Here is a 19,840-nt window from a genome sequence, read left to right on the forward strand (position 1 = left end):
ATCTGATAAAATGCTTGCCTTAATTTTATTTAGCTCTTATTCTTAAGATTTGTTTTGTTCTTTCATTTGAGACATGTTTCTTCATTTACTAATTTTAGCTACCTCTTTGTGTTGTTTCTATGTTTTAGGTCTATCCGAAATGATTCCCAGTCTTTGTAAAGTGGCCTTATTTAGTAGGTGTCCTGAGGATCCCATGGCACAGTCTCCTTAGTCACCTGAGCTGGGTGCTTTAGGAATGTTTCTTGTGTGGTTATGTAGGCCTTCCCTTTGTAATGGACTCTTTTTTCTTTAAATTTATTTATTTATCTTTAGAGGGGAAGGAAAGGAGAAAGGGAGAGAAACATGAATGTATGGTTGCCCTTTGCGCATCCCCTGCTGGGAACTGGCCTGCAGGGAACCGGCCTGCAACCCAGGCATGTGCCCTGACTAGGAATCGAACCTCGATTGTCTGGTTCGCAGGCCCGAGCTCAATCCACTGAGCTACACCAGCCAGGGCCTATAATGGACTCTTGATTGCTATTGGCCCATTCATGCTTGAGGGTCACGTTCAGGTTGGCTAACTGTGAGGATCAACCCCAACCATGGTGTATAAGCTGCTATGCAGGTATTGACCACATGAAGTGGAATTCTCCTCAGTATGGTCTGGTGCTTGCAGAGGTGTCCTCTTGGATATGCTGCTTGTGAAGTTTATTGGATACTGCTCTTATGTTGCTTGGAGCTGGTTACTGGAGGTGTTGTTTCTGGAGCCATTTGGGAGGGACTCTGGTACCAGCCAAAGTCAAACATTGCCTGTGAATGGTCCTGGGCAACCTGTTTGGAATTACAAGGTCATCTACAGTTTGTGGTTTCCTCTGCTGGGCCTGGGTGTGTGTGGTGAGGACCAAGCTGTGCACCAGGACTGGCTTTTACCAGCTCTGGGCGTAAGCACAGGTCAGAAAATTACCCAAGTCACCCTGAGATAGGCATTGGCTTGCCTCAGCCTACTTGTGGCCTCTTAGGCTCAGTCACTGAAAAATCCTCTCGTGGTACTCAAGATGCATGAAATAAGTTCTTAGTGAGTCACCAGGTAGGGGTGAGTTGTGTTCACCAGCTTGTTACAGGTTCAAACTTGGTGCCAGTGCTGGGTCTGAAACCACTCAGTAAATGTCCCAGGGGTTACCAAGTCTACATGACATCTGCTGGTGTTGTCATAATTTTGTGGTGGGGTGAGGTCTTATAGAGTCATCAAGGTGAGGCCAGCAAAATTTATCAGGTCCAAGCAGACCAGGATATGGCTGTGTGAAGGCAGGACTCTGCACTGGTTGGGTATGCAAGACAAAAAGGCCCTTGTCCTAGAACCACACAATTTAGTCTGCGATAGATTATGCCAGGAGACTGATCTCAGCAGAGTGGAGCCACCAGGAGTCAGGAAAATGGTGCTAGTGCATGTACTGTGAGGGGACTGTGGAGGAAATAGCCATGTAGTTATTTGTGAAGGCAAAATGGAATTGTTTCATGTGTTTGGCTAAACTAAAATATAAATAAATAAAATCTTGATTTAGTTAATATGCATTTATTTAGAAACTTGAGTAACAAAACCAAGAACTTTTAATAAAGAGATAACCCTTCTGAGTCACTTCACTAATTTACTTTGAACTGGGGGCATAAATTTTGGCTAGTCTCACATTCTGCTGTGGCCAGAAGCATGTCTCTGCACTGCATACTACCGATGGACTTGTTGGGTCAACATAGATACCTGGCTAGGTTACTCTGTCAGTGGCCTTAGTGCTTGCCTGAGAGACCAACACAGAGAGGGACTCTGTAAACTACATGAAAGGAATGTCTGGGAGAGAGAAATTAGATCACTTTTGCAAAATTTTGTTTGGAAACTGCAATGGTCAATCTTCATGTCAGCTTGACTGGAATGCCAAGATATCTGGCCAAACATTATTCTGGATGTTTCTATGAAGATGTTTTGGGATGATATTAATATTTAAATCAGTAAATCAGATTGTTCTCATCATGAGTGGGCCTCATCCAAAGTGTTCAAAGAGTGAATGGCACAAAAAGACTGATCTTTTCCTGAGTCAGAGAAATTCCTCCTGCCTAGAACTTTTTTTTCTGCCTTTGAGCTCATACTGAAACTTCAGCTTTTCCTGGGTCTGGAGCATGCCAGGTTTTAGACTGGTACTAAGCCATTGGCTCTCCCTAGTTTCTAGCTTGTTGACTTATCCCACAGATCTTGAGACTTGTTAGCCTCTCTAAATTGGGCAAACCAACTTCTCATAATAATAAACATCTTTAAATACATATTATTCCACTCGGGTTCCCTTTTCTCCACATTCTCTCCAGCACTTATTGTTTGTTGATGTGTTTATGATGGCCATTCTCATAAGTGTGAAATGATATCTCATTGATTGGTTTTAATTTGCATCTGTCTGATGACTAGTGATGCTGAGCATCCTCTCATATGTCTCTGGGCCTTCTGTATGTCCTCCTTTCAGAAGTGTTAGTTCAAGTCCTGCACCCATTTTTTTTAATTGGGTTGTTTGTCTTCCTGGAGTACAGTCGTGTAAGTTCTTTCTATATTTTGGAGATCAAATCCTTGTCTGAGGTATTATTAGCAAATATGTTTTCCCAGATGGTTGGTTCTCTTTTCACTTCAATGCCATTTTCTTTAGCCATGAATAAACTTTTTCTTTTGATGAGATCCCATTTGTTTATTCTTTCCTTTATATCTCTTGTTCAATGTTCATAGCAGCACAAAAATTTACAATACCCATGTGCTGGAAGCAACTTAAGTGCCCATTAGTAGATGAATGGATAAAAAAGCTATGGTACATTTACATGATGGAACACTACACAGAAGAAAGAAAGAAGGAGCTCCTACCTTTGCAACAGCATGAATAGAACTGGAGAGCATTAGGCTAAGTGAAATAAGCTAGGCAGTGAAAGATAAATATACCATACGATCTTGCCTATAAGTGGAGCCTAATCAACAAAACAAACAAGCAAGCAAAATATAACCAGAGACATTGAAATTAAGAACAAACTGACAGTAACCAGAGGGGAGGTGGGAGGGGATAATAGGGGGAAAAAGGGGAGGGCTTTTCAGGAACATGTATCAAGGACCCATGGACAAAGCCAAAGGGGGGTAGGATTGAGAGTAGAAGGTATGGATTGCTGGGGTGGGGGGCATAGTAGTGGGAAAATGGAGACAACTGTACTTGAACAACAATAACGACTGGAGAAAAATAAATCTATATTATTCTTTCTATATTCATACAAATTTCACACATATATTTTTATTGGTTCTATTTTGCTGGAGTACATTGACTAATATAAAAAGTCTAATTTTAAACTTACCCAAGGCCCCAAAAAATAATTGTTTCTGAAATGAGCTGTTTAAAAAATTCCAGTTAAGACATGGCAAAATGTCTTATGTGTCATTTACTGAAGGGTACCATGAATATCCATCACACAAAGTTGTTAGGGGCTCACATTAGATGACATATAATAAAGCATTGTGCAAACTGTTAAATCTTACTTATGAATTATAACTTACCTAAAGTAACTCATGAATGGCAATAGCCTTTGAAGAAAGATCCCACTTACATGGGAATGATTATAGTGTTACAATGGTAATATTTGAAAAGTGGAAGACTACTATCACCCACAATCACCCTGCAGATGTGCACACTCACTATGTGCATGACACTACACACACAGGCACTGACACATATACATCTGTTTTGGGGGAAAATAATAAAGCTTACTATAAAACTGTTAAACATTTTTATTGTGTAGATTTATAAGCTTTACAGGACATGCAGGATAAAAAAGTGTAAAATATATCAGTAGGCATATAAAATTTCAGCAACCTTTGGACCAGCATGTAATTTGCACAAGGGACTGAGATTATGTGTAGAACAGACATATCTTGGGATATGCAGTTTATAGATTGAATCATAAAGCAATTTCCCAAGTGATTTTCCCCCAAATAAAGATAAAAATAACTTTACACTTAACAAGTATGCAGTATAGTACGTGTAGTACATACACAGATTAAAAGTAAAACTATGTCCTTGCCAGTGTCTGTTTTAAATACAAAAGTTCAAAGTAGGTAATAGCTAGGTAAATAAAGTGTCAGCAAACTGTAAGAGGCAAAAAGAAAAAGTAAAAAAGAGTTCCAACAGGTGTATGAAATGAAAATTAAAAGCATAACTGAAGGTTAAAAGTAAATTCCCCAAGGGCAGAATCTTAATATGAGCAGGAGGAATAAAAAGCCTTCGGAGGCACCAGGCAGCTTTCTGTATGACTCAGGTTACAGGTAACATTCCTCAGTTTGAGTTTAGAAGAATTTGACTTTATTCCAGCAAAACTACTTCAGTCTTTAATTACTGTCTCCACCCCCATCTTCTCTCTGAGCAAAGTGATGCTTGGATTACATCCAAAGCTCCTGGCAGGAATAGGGGCCATGAGTCACAGCATAATAGATGATCACAAGTGCTTTACTTTGAAGGGGTCACACTTGCAACAACTCTGACAGTTTCACACAATGGCCTCCATTTTATGAGCCCTTTTCAGGAGGCCCACTGATCAGCTGAAAAGAGAAAACAATGTTCAGCCACTGAAACACCCTAGTGATGGATTAGTTTGGAGTCAGAAAAGCATGATTATTCTAAAAAACGAACAAAGCTGAATAGACATGCTGACCTCCTTCAGCTGATGAGAGGCAGAGAAAGTTGGTTTTTACTCCTGCCAGCCCAGAGAGGACTTAGCCTCATTTGTCCACCTTAATTCATTTTATGGAGCTGATGTGGACCATACTCAATATGGATAAAGATGGTGCATGATCAAGAGCAGACATGAACTTTATCTGACTTCTCAGAGTCAGATATAAATGTGGAGAACAACGTAATAAATTTTTTAATTTTGGGTTCCACAAAAGTTGCTTACCTAATGAAAGTTGACTAGTTTGACCCTATTTGAGAAGGAAAATCTGAAGAACAGGAAGGCACTTAAGTGTCATTTTTTATGTAACAAAAATATTCAAACACAGAAAATATCATAGGTTCAAATTTAAAGAAGAGTAAGGCATTAGATGGTGTGAACGCAGAGTGTGTTTTCAAATTTGATGAAGATCACTAGATCCCACTGGATCATTAAAATCAATGACAACAACCCACTCACTAACACTTTAGATGGTGAGGGAAGAATTGGTTTAGAACCAGCCACATATGTGTACACTCAATGGCCATAGCCTGGCATTCTTCCTTTACCATAAAATAATCATTTTAGAATAGGCGGTTGAGGTCATTGGTTCTTCATGTTTCTCTCAAATTATCTTTCAGAAACAGGTTCCTATCTCAGCCAATAAAACAATGACCCACATGGAAATAAAAATATAAAGACAAAATTTAAAAATTCGGATCACCAAAAACAGTAGATGAAATAGCTTAGAAGAGACAAATAATAGTTATGAAAACTGAAAGAATGATTTCTTTGTTATCAACCAGAAAAATTCATTCATATATTTTCTCTATACTAGCAACTTAAAATTTGAAATTGTCACTGAGAAAACTAAAAGGAGAAAAAGAATCAGGTATACTTCTATCCTTAAAAAGTTATTTATATTTCTTTCTGCATGTTGATACGGATATTGCTGAATATTTTGCCAAAAGCCTCAAAGAGTGGGTCACAGAAGGTGTGGACACAGATGGAATAGACACGGCTGATGCACTGAATCTCAATCAGGAAACTCTTAATGTATGGTACAACTACCCAGATGTGCAGGAAAGAAACAATGGCAAAGTAAATGCCCCAAATAAGTGCCATTGGTATGCCAAAGAGGGCAGACAGCAAGCGGTAAAACCAGTATTTTGTCACAGTGAAGGTGGTGAAGCTGGCCTTCCAGATGCCGTCGAAACTGTGTGCCCCTTCTGGTTCTGCAATCACATCTTCAAAATCAATCTAAAAGGAAGAAATAACAGAATATGAGCTTGAAATAGTAGAAAGGAGAAAAATCGCTACTGAGTATCCATAAATATTTAAGAAAGTTTTATGCATAATATTAAATTCTTGAAGGCACCCAGTAGCATCACCATCACTTTGAACTTCTTAGGAAAACAGATATTTGGGCCCCACCCAGATCTTACTGCATCTCTGGGGGTGGAAACCATGAGAACTATTAACATGTTTTCCAGTTGTTTCTGAATCATGTGAAAGGTTGAGAACCACACTCTAGGGGAAACCAAATGGATGTGATTCCTGCCTTCAAGTAAAACCTGGCAACATGGATAGGTATGGTAGGTGCTCAGTAAATGACATGATCTAAGTTAATTGCACTCTGAAATTGCACTACACACACAATGTTAAAGTGTAGTTAGTTAATTGATTACTGACTCTTTGAATATTCCGCTGTTAGAATTTCTTCAGTAAATTAGATCATTGTGAACTGTGGGGTGGTGTGTATTGAGCAAGGCTTGGGAAATGGGGTATGATTTGGAAAGGACAGAACGGGCCTTAGAAATGGTATGAGCAAGGTTCCAGGAATAAAGAAGGATAACACAGTAAGTGCCACGGGAAGATAGACCTGTGTGGCCATGGCTGAAATGGCAGGTTGAAGCTAGACTCAATATTTTTTACTTACAGTGTGTGTGTGTGCGCGCGCGAGGGTGTGGGGGGGAGTCTATTAAAGATGTTGAAGCAGGAGAATGCAGCCTGCAGCCACAGTGAGTGCAGTCATTTATCAAGATGAATTTGACAGCTGTGTGAAGGTTGGGGAAAAGGGAAAAGGGACTCAAGGCAGAGAGATTGTTGCTATGTCCCAAATTTGAAATGGTAGGGTCACAACTGAAATAGTGGTGACGTAGAAAAGAAAAAGAAAAGAGAAGAATGATTTTTAGGGATGTTAAAGAGAGAATCCATACAGCTTGGTTACTTCAAGGTTGGCAGAGAGAAAGCCTAAAATGAGTTTTGAGTTTTTAATTTGCTTTCTAGGGAGAACAGGGGCAACATTAATAGCAAGAGGAACGTTAGAAAGAAAAGCAGTTAAAAATGTTAAGAGGGAACTTCATTTTTTAATTAAACAAACAGTAAAGTTTTTAACAAGGATAGATGCAAATATCAGTGGTCCTTCCTAAATGAATCCTCCAGTAGTCCTTTTGGGTGACCACTAGGTAGTAATCATATGAGTTTGCAGTCACATAGCACTTAGCAGTTACCAAGTGCTACTTCATCCATAGTTTCCATGCCATCTGGGGCTACAACCAATCTGAGAGCATAGAGTGTCATTTTATGAAGGTAGGGCCAGAATGCAAACTTGATCCTTTCCTCAGTAGCATTCTTTCTCATAGTACACGTTCACCTAAACAATTAATTCTCAGAAGACTTTATCCCTCTGGAAGGATTTATATAGACAAAAACTGAAGCATGGGATTAAAAAAATTACTCCCAAAAAAGTGGGACAGAGCCAACTCGAGTGCTTGGTGTGGGCAGATATATGAACAGATCAAAGTAGACCCCCAAACGAGTTGGTGACTGCTAGCAGCAACATTACAGCCAAGTTTGGGATTGGGGAATAAAAACTTGGTGATTCCATGGAGCTTCTCAGTGCCAAGAAGCCACCCTGGAGTCAATGCAATTAAACATCTTTTGGAAAAAGTGCATGATGCTTATCAATATTTAAAGAACTTTAAATTTAAAGTATAACATCCTGTTTCTCAACCTAGTGTCTAATGTCCTAATAATGTAATATGTAAAAATGGTATGTCCCCAATTATGTAAATGGACTTACAGATTTATTGTCATTCTAATTTTTCTCTGCTCATTTAGATCTAGACTCAGAAGTAAATGTTAACTTTTGTTTTTAAACATTGTACAAAATATGTAGCAAGTCAGATCAATCCTTTAATGAAGTTTCTGTACAATTTACTTAGTTATCTACTTTGGGGTTTTGTTCTAACACTGCATTTTCCCAAAACTATAAAAAATAAAGGCCTGGAGTTTTCCTTCATTCAACTACAAGATACCCAGATAATTTTATTTTTTAAAGATGACCTTGTTTTGTAAGGGGATTTGGTGATGTCAAAATTAATACATTAAAGCAGACATTCACACTTCGGGTCAGAGGATGGGCAATGGTGGTCCATAAATGCCCTGAAATGGGTATATGTGTTTTGAGTATACAATGTACAAAAGTACATTATTTTTTATTTGAAAATAAAGAGTCTGTTACCAGTGGAGTTTGGGAAGGACTTTACTGCAGCAGAGAATTCCTATCTCTTTGCAGAACAGACTTGAAGAGTCTGAACATCTGCCTTGAGATTCTTTTCCACAGGAAAAGAGAGTTACTAACGTTTGTCAATTGGATGTTATGATCAGACACTATTCTCATTTAATTCACAGAAACTTGGTAATAGTTCCACTTTATAGAAAAATGTGAGGTTCAAGATGTTCAATTGTCCAGCTAAATAAGATGTGGATTTGAGTTTTGAATTTGGCCTCAATGATATCGATTCTTTCTTCAATATCACATTACTTTAAAAATATTTTAAAAGCTTCTATGAGCAAATATTAGTACTTCACAATTATTAACAGCACAATAATGACAAAGAACTTGCTGAATTTAACCCTTCTGGTAACTGTAGGAATTCCCACAGTGCGGTGTCAGTGTCTGAGGACAGCATTACAACAAGGTCATATACATCAAATATACAATTATTAGTGAAGATTTCTGAACATATGCCTGTGTATAAGATTTCTTGATAATAACTTTATTTTTATATGCATAAATATAAATGCTTTTTGGCAATGACCATAATGGAAATTCTAAGCTTCAAGTTGCTTAGAAAATTTCAGGATGGCTTTTTTCAGTTCTTTCCAGAGACTGCCAGTGAGTATGATTTATCCTCAAATATCCAAGGGAATTTAGAGCAGGTCTCCAGGGTTGGATAGCAACATGACAAAAATAACATGTTATATAAACATATTCAGTCAGTTGCTGCTTTAGTGTTGAAAAATTAAGGTGCCTTGAGAGAATACTAACAGCCAATTAGATGTAGATGAGAAAAAGAAAGCAAAGCAGGTTAAGGAAAGACAATGAAGCCAGAAATAAAGCTTGGTTTTCCTCTACCTCCATTTTTGGGTCAAGAATAATAATAGGTTTCTGAGAGGAGTACATGAGATAATTTAAATAAAGCCCTTAGCATGGGGATAGAGCTCTACTATATCATAAATGCTCAGTAGATGATAGTGTTAAACATTCCTTGCTCTGGGTGACTAAAATTGTCTGGGTGACAATTGAAACAAGAGAAACCATCAATGTAAAGTACACAGTGGCTGTGAATTCAAACCCCATCAGTGGCTCGAAAGAACTAACTTCCATTTATAATTATCTTTACCACAACCTTCTGGCATTATTCCCATTTTACAGATGAGAATACAGTGGGAGGTAAGAAATTATTCAAGGTCACAAAAATGCCAAGTAGCAAACCTGGAATTTATCCCTTTTCAGGTCTGATCTCTTTTTGCTTATGTATTCCTCTGATGGCATGTCCTTATAATAGTCTTATTTGCTTAATTTTCACCCAGATTGATATACTTCCTAATGCACTTACATTTTGATCATTAAAGGAATTAATCTTTTTAACATTTACATTTTAAGTTAGGACCTCTAGTAACTAGGATGTTTTTGATTTGGGGGACTGGTTGTATTTTCAAGGCCCTGCACAGTATGTTCTTGCAATCCTGGGCACCCAGCCAAGGACTCTCACTCTAATTGGCAGATGAGGAAACTGAGGCACAAAACAATTAAAATGAGCCAGACATTCTCAAGGTCCCAAGTGAATCAGTGGAAAAGCTGAAATTAGAACTTCCTGATTCCCAGGCATAGGTCCAGCCTTGTGCTTCACACAATTTCCCTAGGAGCTTACATCTCTCTCCTGATGTCCCTTCTCTGCCTAACCCATTCATATCTCTAGGTTTCCTGTAAGGCTCTAATTGCCTTCTAAGAGACATTGACTTGTAAGGTATCTTTGTGTGAGATCGGGAGAATGTCCTTTTCACATGAGCACAGACATTTCTGTACATCTATCCAGGGTGAAGAAAACTAGAGGAAAATTTAAACTAAAATATCATTGTACCTATTTACATATATTGATAAGGCACTGAACCCAAAAAGTTCTGCTAGTAATCAGTCATTTCATTTAAGGAAGTTCAAGATTCCACATCAATCAAAGTACAGTTGCTTCAGCAGATTCATAGATATTTAAAGCTGAAATGGAGTCTCATTTTGAGATAGAAAAATTGATGGCCAAAGTTGTCATATGGCTGCATCAAGGTTACCTTCCCATTTAAGGGCAGACTCAGTGTTGGAATTCAGGCTTAGAAACTGTCCTGGACTCTTCCACTACTACTTCAGCTACCACCACATATCTTCAGTGAGTCTGCCAGCTACATTCCATAGCCAATGCAAAAGGCATTTAGGTTTGCTTGCATCTGTGAACACCATCTTGCTCTCAACAGGTCCTGCAGGTCTATTGTTGAGTGAATGGTAGTGTCTCTCTCTGACAATCCCCAATGTGCTCATGGTTTCCATGCATCACTGGTTTGATTTATTCCTCATCAAGACTATGACTCTGAAGTTCCAGGGTAGGTCTGACCCAGAGCAGAACTTTACCTGGTCATGTATATTTGGAGAAGAACAGAAAATCGAGATTTGCTTTAAAAACAAAAGCAAAGAAACAAAATCATAAGAAGTACATGTGTCATTTAGTTTCTTAGAATAGGATCCCTCAGATGAAGTTAAGCTACTGCTCCAAGAACTGATTTTCTGTTCCGTAGTCTGTGGTACAAGTTGTACTTCTGGCAAAAATCATGTAAATCTCATCTCAAGATCAAAGGCATAAATGTGCTTTAGTAGTATGTCTGTGTCTTAATAGATGCTTTACAAGAAGTTAACAGTTTATATTACTAGATTTTTATAAATGGCATTAAATACCTTTGTGCAACAATGACCTATGATGCTACGATTTTGGAAACATAAGTTAACAATCTTGCAGCAGACATCAGGAAAACCTATCTGTCTTGTGTTTTGACAAGACTGGGCTAATAGAGTAAGCCTCAGATTTCATCTTGTTAAATATATTGATGGCAATATTTAAAAAACATTTTATATGTACACAAGGTTAAAAAATACATGGGGTCTTTTTTATCTAAAAATCTGAATATTTTATTTCTGAATAAGGAATTTTCAAGAAGGAAACTTTAAGTACATCTAGGATTTCATAAGCAATGATGTTTGCATATTATGTTTCTACAGAAAATTATCTTTTAAACTCTTAGTAGAAACTGTGATTGTGTTGGATATATAGGAAATAGAAATAATAACACACAAGAAATTTACAGAAGACTTGTGTATTGGCTGTCTGACATCTACAGTTCTATTTCTCTGCCAACAGAATCTTCGTTATTAGGTAACAGCAACAATTCTCTGATCTCAGAGATAAGTCATAGTGGATTTATATTGCCACGGTACTGTTAGTCTCCTTGGAGAGTGATTGGTTTATGGTAGGCATGTGACCCAGTTCTGGCCAATGAGATCTAAGTGGAAATCTGTTGGGCAGGGCCTCAAAGAAAGCTTTATCTTCTTTCTGCAAAGAGACAGAAGCATATATCAGGGCTCTTTGCCTCTTTCATTCTTCATAGAATATGACATGTAGCCTTAATGTAAGGAAGTCATCTTGTGACCACGAGGTAACGTGAATTATTAAAAGGTCAAAAAAATAAAAGGTGCTACTTTTGCCATTATCAAGCTGTAAAAACAATGCCAATAGCTATTCATCTCTAGACTTTTCCTGGCATGACATATACACACTTATTTTTAAGCCAGAGCTATTTAGATTTTTAGTTACCTATAGCAGAAAGCATTCCTAAGTGGTGCAGTAACTACTTTCTGTTGGTTGGCACAGAAAGTGTATATCTGAGTTCCAGTCAAGATGGAGGCATAGGTAGAAACCCTTTGCTTCCTTGCACAACCAAAATGAGGATAACAACCAATCTAAAAACAATAAACAACCAGAAGTGCCAGAAAATCAAACTTCATGGAACTCTGGCAACCAAGGAATTAAAGAAACAATCAACTGGACCAACCAGACCAGTGCACTGAGACAAAGAAATGTGGCCCAAATGAAAGAACAGAATAAAACTCCCATGAAAGAGCTGAGCAAGGAAGAGATAGCCAATCTATCCGATGGACAATTCAAAATCCTGGTAATCAAGATGTTCACAGAACTGACTGAACTTGGTCGCAAAATGAAAGAACAAATGAAGCATACCCAAAGTGAAATAAAGCAAAACATACAGGGAACCAACAGTGAAAGAAAGAAAACCAGACTCAAATCAACAATTTGGAACAAAAGAAAGAAATAAACATACAACTGAAGAAATAAGAATTCAGGAAAATGAAGAGAGACTTAGGAGCCTCTGGGACAACTTTAAATGTTCCAATATTGAGTTATAGGGGTGCCAGAAGGAGAAGAACAACAAGAGCAAAAGATGGAAAACTTATTTGAACAAATAATGAAGGAAAACTCCCCCAATCTGGAGAAAGAAATAGACTTCCAGGAAGTCCAGGAAGCTCAGAGAGTCCCAAACAAGTTGGAGCCAAAGAGGAAAACACCAAGGCACATCATCATTAAGTTACTCAAGATTAAAGATAAGGAGAGAATCTTAAAAGGAGCAAGAGGAAAGGAGACAGTTACCTACAAAGGAATTCCGAGAAGACTATCAGCTGATGTCTCAAAAGAAACCTTACAGGCAAGTAGGGGCTGAAAAGAAGTATTCCAAGTTTTGAAAGGCAAGGACATACATCCAATATTACTCTATCCAGCAAAGCTTTCATTTAAAATGGAAGGGCAGATGAAGTGCTTCCCTGATAAGGTCAAGTTAAAGGAGTTCATCATCACCAGCCCTTATTATATAAAAAGCTAAAGGGATTTATCTAAGAAATTGAAGAAGATCAAAAATTATGAACAGGAAAATGACAACAAATTCATAACTATCAACAACTGAACCTAAAAAAAACAAAAACAAAAACTAAGCAAACAACTAAAACAGGAACAGAATTAGAGAAATGGAGATCACATGGAGGGTTTTCAGTGGGGAAGGAGAGGGGAAGAAGAGGGGGGAAAGGTACAGGAATAAGAAGCATAATTGGTAGGCATAAAAGAGATGAGGAGAGGTTAAGAATGATATAGGACATAGAGAAGTCAAAGAACTTATTAAGTACAACCCATGGACATGAACTAAGGGAGGGGGAATGCTAGATGGTTGAGGGGTACAGGGCAGAGGGTGGATAAAGGGGAAAAAATTGGGAAAACTATAATAGCATAATCAATAAAATCTAATGAAAATATAAAAAACTAAAATAAATTTAAAGTAAATAATAAAAAAAGAAAGTATACATTCGCTCATTTTGACACTTGAGTTCAATGACACCCAAGTTTCAGGTTAACTTTCAGCATAACCTTAAAGTTATGATGTTCAGGTTAGTCATTGAACTAACTTTCAACAGTACTAGACCAGTGATTTTCAACATTAAAAAAATCTCATGGCACATATAAACTAATTACTAAAATTCCATGGCACATCAAAAATTATATTTTTGATGATCTGACAAAAAATAGGTATAATTTTGATTCATTTACACCAAATGGCTATAATTGTGTTGCCTGTTGTCATTTTTTTATCTGACAATCTAAGGAAAAAGAGGTCAATTCCTTGACTAAATAGTCAAGGGTTGCATGTTTTAAAAATTCTTGCAGCACCCCAGTGTGCCTCTTGCAGCACACTGGTTGAAAATTGCTTTGCTCCTGATTGTAATGCACTATCACAGGGGTCCTCATTTCTCAGGGGTTCTCAGCAGGGGCAGTGTGGCAAAGGATTAACTATGGGGTGAATGTGGGTGCTTATTAAAATGCAGATGTTTATGCCTCATTTCTGACTCAGATGGGGTAGTGCCTGGGGAATCTTATGTTTAACAAAATTTCTCCTTTTTTTAATACAAAAGTGTGCCATGCGCCTTTCAATTTAACCATCACTCCTTTGGTCTATGCTGCTGCTCCCCCTGGCTCCCTGGAAGCCCTGGTTGGCTTCCTGCTCCTCTCTGGGAGCTCCTCATATGCTGGATGACATCTGGGAGTTGGTGAATAAAGAATGGAAATTCTTTTTGAAAAGCTTTTCCCAATTTAAGCCTATAAATATGTATTATTGGAGAAGGATGAATGATGGTTACTTATGAAAAGCATACAAACTGGCATGGAAATCCTGGTTTGTTTTCATGATTCTAAACATATATAAACAAATTCATGTTTAAAAAATCAATAAGCATTTCTATAATCCTGATTTGTGTACCAAACCCAGACATTCAGAAAGAGGGATTGGACATTTCAAACTCCCTTCACTGTTCTCACACACATTTCCAACATGTTGAGCAGCCTTTGAAGTCAATGGAATACATGTGCATGAGTGTGTGGGTGTAGAGAAGGTTGAGAACTAGCACAATTAAATGTTACCAGAACACAGGAACTTTACTCTAATGCCTATGTGTTTTGTCAGGGGCAAGGGCAAATGCCCATATGTTTGTTAGGGAAAAGGCTGCAGTGTTCTTACAGCCCTGACTAAAAACAGGCAGCCTGGATTATGTTGTTAATGCCTGCAATTACTTGGATTCCCAGAGGATCCACATGCAGCCTTAGAAAACATGTAAACCTGGGAGGGAACACTGACATGTGCTTAGGCTGCCTTGGGGTGGCGTATGCTAGGCAATTTACCTTGCACAAGAGCACAGGATTGTCTTTTCAGGACAGAGGGAGAAGGCTGCATTACTAATCAGGGTTTCAAGCTGGAGAGGGTAAAATGTGGATATTTACTTAGCTCTGTGAGTAAGATGAGAGGCTTGGGTGCAGGATGCAGGGTGCAGCAGGATCTGCAGTCCCCGGCCTGGGCCGCCAGCTGGAGCCTTTGAGTCTTTCCATTTGGACAGACCTCCTTCTTGTTGCTTCTCAGACATTACAGAGGCCTTACAATAATGATATTTTACATTTATAGTGCCCATTCATCTGCTTCTGCTCACCAACTTGTGAGGTTCTAGTTTATCTTCATAATAAGAGTAGGAAATAGTCTTTTTTTTCCCCACTAAGGAAATAGTCACTTAACTAATAAACAACTGGACTGAACCAGAACTTAGGGCAGTTTTGTGCTTTTTGCTCCCATCTTGGTATCCTCCACAAAAAGTAGTACTATGCACTTATTAATTAGCAAATAAATATTTCCTTAATATGTATAATATTTTAAAGGAGCTATAAGTGTCTTCTGAAAAGGTGTAGGCATACATAACATTACACTAATCAACATATTGTCTCCTATAAATTCTTTGTCTGGTATCATGAGTGTACTTTAATTAATTAAATTTTGGTATCCCATTTTATACAAAATGATCTTCTTATTCACCATAGCTCTATAATACCACTCTGATCAAAACGAAGTAAGGAGTTGGTTATCACTGAGGTGACTTGGGCTACATGGAAGGCCTACAAAAGAGGGGGAAATTCAAATCAGACAATTTCACTTTTCAGAAAAAAATATTTAGAAAATATTCATTAAAGCATGTTTTTGCTTGGTTGGGTTTTGCTCCAATGGTCTGAATAATTACAGTTGTGAAGACCTGGCCCCAGAGTAGGGGGCACACTGGAGTATGATGAGGTAGAGCCTCAGAGAGGAAGCTTGGGTGAAGTAGAGGACAGGAGGAGCAGCCAGGCTCATCCCTGCAGGGCATTGGCAGAGCACCCCAATGGGGTGGCAGTATGGTGAGGAGAGTAAATTATTCTTTGGTTATACTTGTCTCATGTTTCCTTGTGTGTTTCTCTGTGCCCCCAGTTCAGAAAAGGAGGCCTCAAGTAATTTGTACTTCAGAATGAATTTGGGTAACTATGTTTTCTTTTTTTGGCTGTGGTGCAAGGAGATGTGCAGAGCAAAGCAGAACATCATTGTCAATTGTCCTTTGTGTGACATTAATGGATTCCAGGCATCAGTGGGGTAGGTAGATTCTGAAGGAGACTTTCACGGAGTTCTCAGAGTAACCACAATTTATATTATAGGCACTATATGCCTCCATGAGTTCATATCACATCCTGTACCTGAGGACCTGGAAGGTAGGTGGTATTTCCTCCATTTTACAGACTAGGAGACAGCTTCAGGGGTGTTGTAATCAGTGACTAGACCAAACCAGGACCAAACCAGGTCTCTTGGTTCTTCAATTAGTTCTCCTGCCATCCCGCCACCCTTTTTAACTCCATACCTCATTCTGTCTATGCAACCCTGCTCATTCAGTCAGATAGGAATTTCTGAACCTGCCTGCTCCCCCTTGCCTGCACCCAAACTTCTCATCCAAACTAATAGAAAATACCTTCCCTATCTTGGCAAATAACCATTTCTACCAGGAAAGGGTGTATGATCCAAGGAAGAGGATGCTGCTGGCCTTTTCTGCTAGCAAATGCTTAGCATTATTCTCACTCCCCAGCAACCAAACTTCTCTCTGGCCAGTGGTTTGTTTTACTGACCAGGGTCCCCACTGCCTTCTCATCTCTCCTTGGCTTTTCCTGATTTACCTTATCATTGTATCTTCTTTTATTCCTTTCCTTTTGGGCCAGTGGTTCTGAATCATTAATGTGCTCAAGCACCTTCTGAGAATGTTTGTTAAAACGAAGATTCCTGGGATTCTGTACAGTGTTCTATGGTAGGGTCCAGGAATCTGTACCCCACCCCCCTATTTTCATTCTGGTGGTCTAAGGAGAACACTTTGAGAAACCAAAGCTGCCTTGGGGTTCACTCTCTGCTCGATGAGAGGACTGGATGTGCATAATAGTGTGTTAGTCACTGTGGTGTTTACTACTTTTGTGAAACAATATGAAGACCAGGCTGATGGCATGAGGTCTGGGTTTGAATCCCCACTCTGCTGTTTTGTCTCACATATGCTACTCATCCTCTCTGCCTTAGCTTCTCATCTGAAAAATGCAGGTATAATAGTACCTACTGAATAGGATTGTTCTGTGTATTAAATAATTTAAGCAAAATGTTTATGGCATTGCCTGGGGCAGTGGTCAGGGCTACATCATAAGTGTTGGCCCAGATGCCCCGACCAGAAGTGGGAAAACGTCAGAGATCACAGTAACAAGCATTGAGAGGATAGGAGAGTATTCTGGAAAAGGAGAACTTCCTGGCATTCCTGGAACTGTTTCATTGAGGATGCTTATTTTTCATTCTGCTTTTAAGTGAGCAAGGTTTAGATCATCTCTAGCAAGTGCGTCAGCCTTCTGGAGTTTATTACAAACATGAGGCACAAAGCGACCAAATATGCCCCCAGGGAGAAGATGCCCCCACTGACTGAAGGCCTGTATATGTCAGAGAGTGGCTCCCACACCAACTAGACGGGATTTTATTTGCTTTGAATGAATTACCTTTTGTGCTCGATTTTTACTTTCCTTTTGTACAAAGGTAACTCCTAGGTTTCTCCATCTTTTGTTTTTACAAAGGAGAATGAATTACCCTAGGGTTTGTATTATACCTTGAATATTTAAGCAAAATTTTTGTATTTTGATAACAAAGATATACATTCCTATTTTACATCCTATTATGCAATGAATTGTATCCTCCTCAAAAAGATATGTTGCAGGACTAATCCCCAGCACCTCAGAATGTGACAGGTTCTTGCAGATGTAATTAGAATGAGGTCATACTGGAGTAGGGTGGGCCTACCATCCAATGTGGCTTGAGTCCTTATAGGAAGACAGCAATGAAGACACAAAGGGAGAAAGGCATGTAATTGGAGTTATGCAGCTGCAAGCCAAGGAATGCCAAAGATTGCCGGCAAACCACCAGCAACTAAGGGAAAAAAGGAAGGATTCCCCTATAAGTTATACAGGGAGCAAGGCACTGCTCACAAATTGATTTTGGACTTTTAGCGTACAGAACTGTGAGGCTATAAATTTCTGTTGCTTTAAGCCACGCAGTTTCTGTTCCTTTTTAAGGCATACTAGGAAATGAAAACATACACATCTCTTTAAAATTGCTTAAAATTATCCTCAGTGACACAATGATATCAGGGTTCCTACTCCTTGAGCAGGCTGCCCAACTTTTCTTATGGAGACCCTAGGCAGGAATAAATGCCACATTTGGTGCACTGGAAACCAGCCGGCTGCGAGCCTTCTTAAGGGACCTGGAACCATCTCTCCTGTCCACATGTCCTCACATTTTTATTATCACAAAAACCACCGAAGTTTCATTATCACAAAAAGTGGATGGCTCAGTACAAAGCAGGCTGCATATCTTTAGACCCCTTTTTAATCTTCAGGCTCCTGGTATCAGTTTGGTGGCACTTGTTGAGTGTCGCCAAACAACTGACATGGAACTGTGAACAGTGCAAAAATAGGCTACACAAGGGCTAGTGATAGGAGCATTGGACTTGAACAGGGAGGAGCAATACTTTGGGGGCACTTCTGTTGCCATCCTCGAGGAGAAATAACGATAGCCCTTCAAAGTGTTGAAATTCTCTTCCCAAATAGAAAAGTCCTGTATTGTTTAATTCATGGGAATCTTATTTTATGCAAACATGCAACTATAAGGATTCATCTGGAGGCCTCACTTGCTCACAAAATTCTGTGTTTACACTTGGGAGTTTGTTATTCTTTAAACTTCTAGGTGTGTCATGGGACTAATATGAATGATTACTGCACTAAAGAAAATAAAAGCACTTCCCATTCTATCAAAGACACAAGAAATGGAATGGTCTTCTCCATTTTCAGGCTACCAATTGGTTCTCATAAATATTTGTTTTAACCAGAGCTTTTTAAACACTATTAACTTTTCAGTTTATACAGTTCAGTTCCTGATGACAGGTGGTTTCCTACCATTCAGTTAAGTAAAAGTAGGTTGCTAGTAGCTTTCATTTTACCTCACTATTGCATTGATTACTTTTCCCTTCAGTTCTTTGAGCCTGTTTATTAAACAGAAAATAAATGAAATAAATCTCTGAAGGTTTGAAAATTAGTTGGCAAGTGAGGAATAGGATCTATACCAATGCTCTTGAAGGTCCTAGAAGAGATAATTACAGACCATTATATGGCTCTTGAGACATGGCCCCCAACCTCTAATGCAGGGCTTCTTCTTTGGGCACTATTGGCACTCTGTCATTGGGGTGTTGCTGTCCTGTGCACTGTAGCAGTCCTGTCCTCTATTCACTAGATCCCGGCAGTACCCACCAGATTTCCTCCAGATATTGCCAAATGTTCCCTAGGAGGGACAGGAGGGAGAGTTATTCCAGGTTGTAAACCTCTGGTCTAGAAAAGCAAATATGATATAATGAGACAGAACCTTAGAAATAGGATTCTGTCAGAAATTTAGAAATATTTATAGCCTAGAATGCTTGCTTGTTTATTACATAATTTAACTTTTTTTTAGTATTTGGCCTTGTAAGTTCATTCATTCATTCATTCATTCATTCATTCATTCATTCTTTATGAAGCACCTACTTTTCGAGGATGGAATAAGTGAAATGAAAAAAACAGAGCCAGGACAGGGTTGATGAGCTGGCTACCTGTCACTGAAGGCGGGGGACAGTGCAGATAAAAGAGACAGCCTGTGGCTGCCTAAGGTCATTTAGGAATCATTTTGACATAGGGTCCTTCCACGGTTTACTCCCTTACTTTTAAGGTAATAGAGGAAGTCTAACTTATTTGCACCTTCCCAAATCATGAACCTCTTAAATTTAGACTGGAATCCTGAATAACTTCTCCCAGGACAA

General features: G+C 38.8%; 1 protein-coding gene across 4 annotated transcripts in view; it reads right to left on the reverse strand.

Annotated features, from left to right (window-relative positions):
* Positions 1-3,757: 3,757 nt before the first annotated feature.
* Positions 3,758-19,840, reverse strand: part of CAV1 (caveolin 1) — a 37,045-nt gene continuing 20,962 nt past the window's right edge. For all 4 annotated transcript variants that reach the window (XM_037150090.2, XM_037150092.2, XM_037150093.2 and 1 more), the window contains exon 3: positions 3,758-5,952. In XM_037150090.2, the coding sequence (XP_037005985.2) occupies positions 5,611-5,952 (342 nt within the window). In that variant the 3' untranslated portion in view covers positions 3,758-5,610. The remainder of the gene's footprint in view (positions 5,953-19,840) is intronic.

The sequence above is a fragment of the Artibeus jamaicensis genome, unplaced genomic scaffold (genome assembly GCF_021234435.1).
Source record: "Artibeus jamaicensis isolate MK-2021 breed Jamaican fruit bat unplaced genomic scaffold, CSHL_Jam_final contig_311, whole genome shotgun sequence".
NCBI classification, from domain to species: Eukaryota; Metazoa; Chordata; class Mammalia; order Chiroptera; family Phyllostomidae; genus Artibeus; species Artibeus jamaicensis.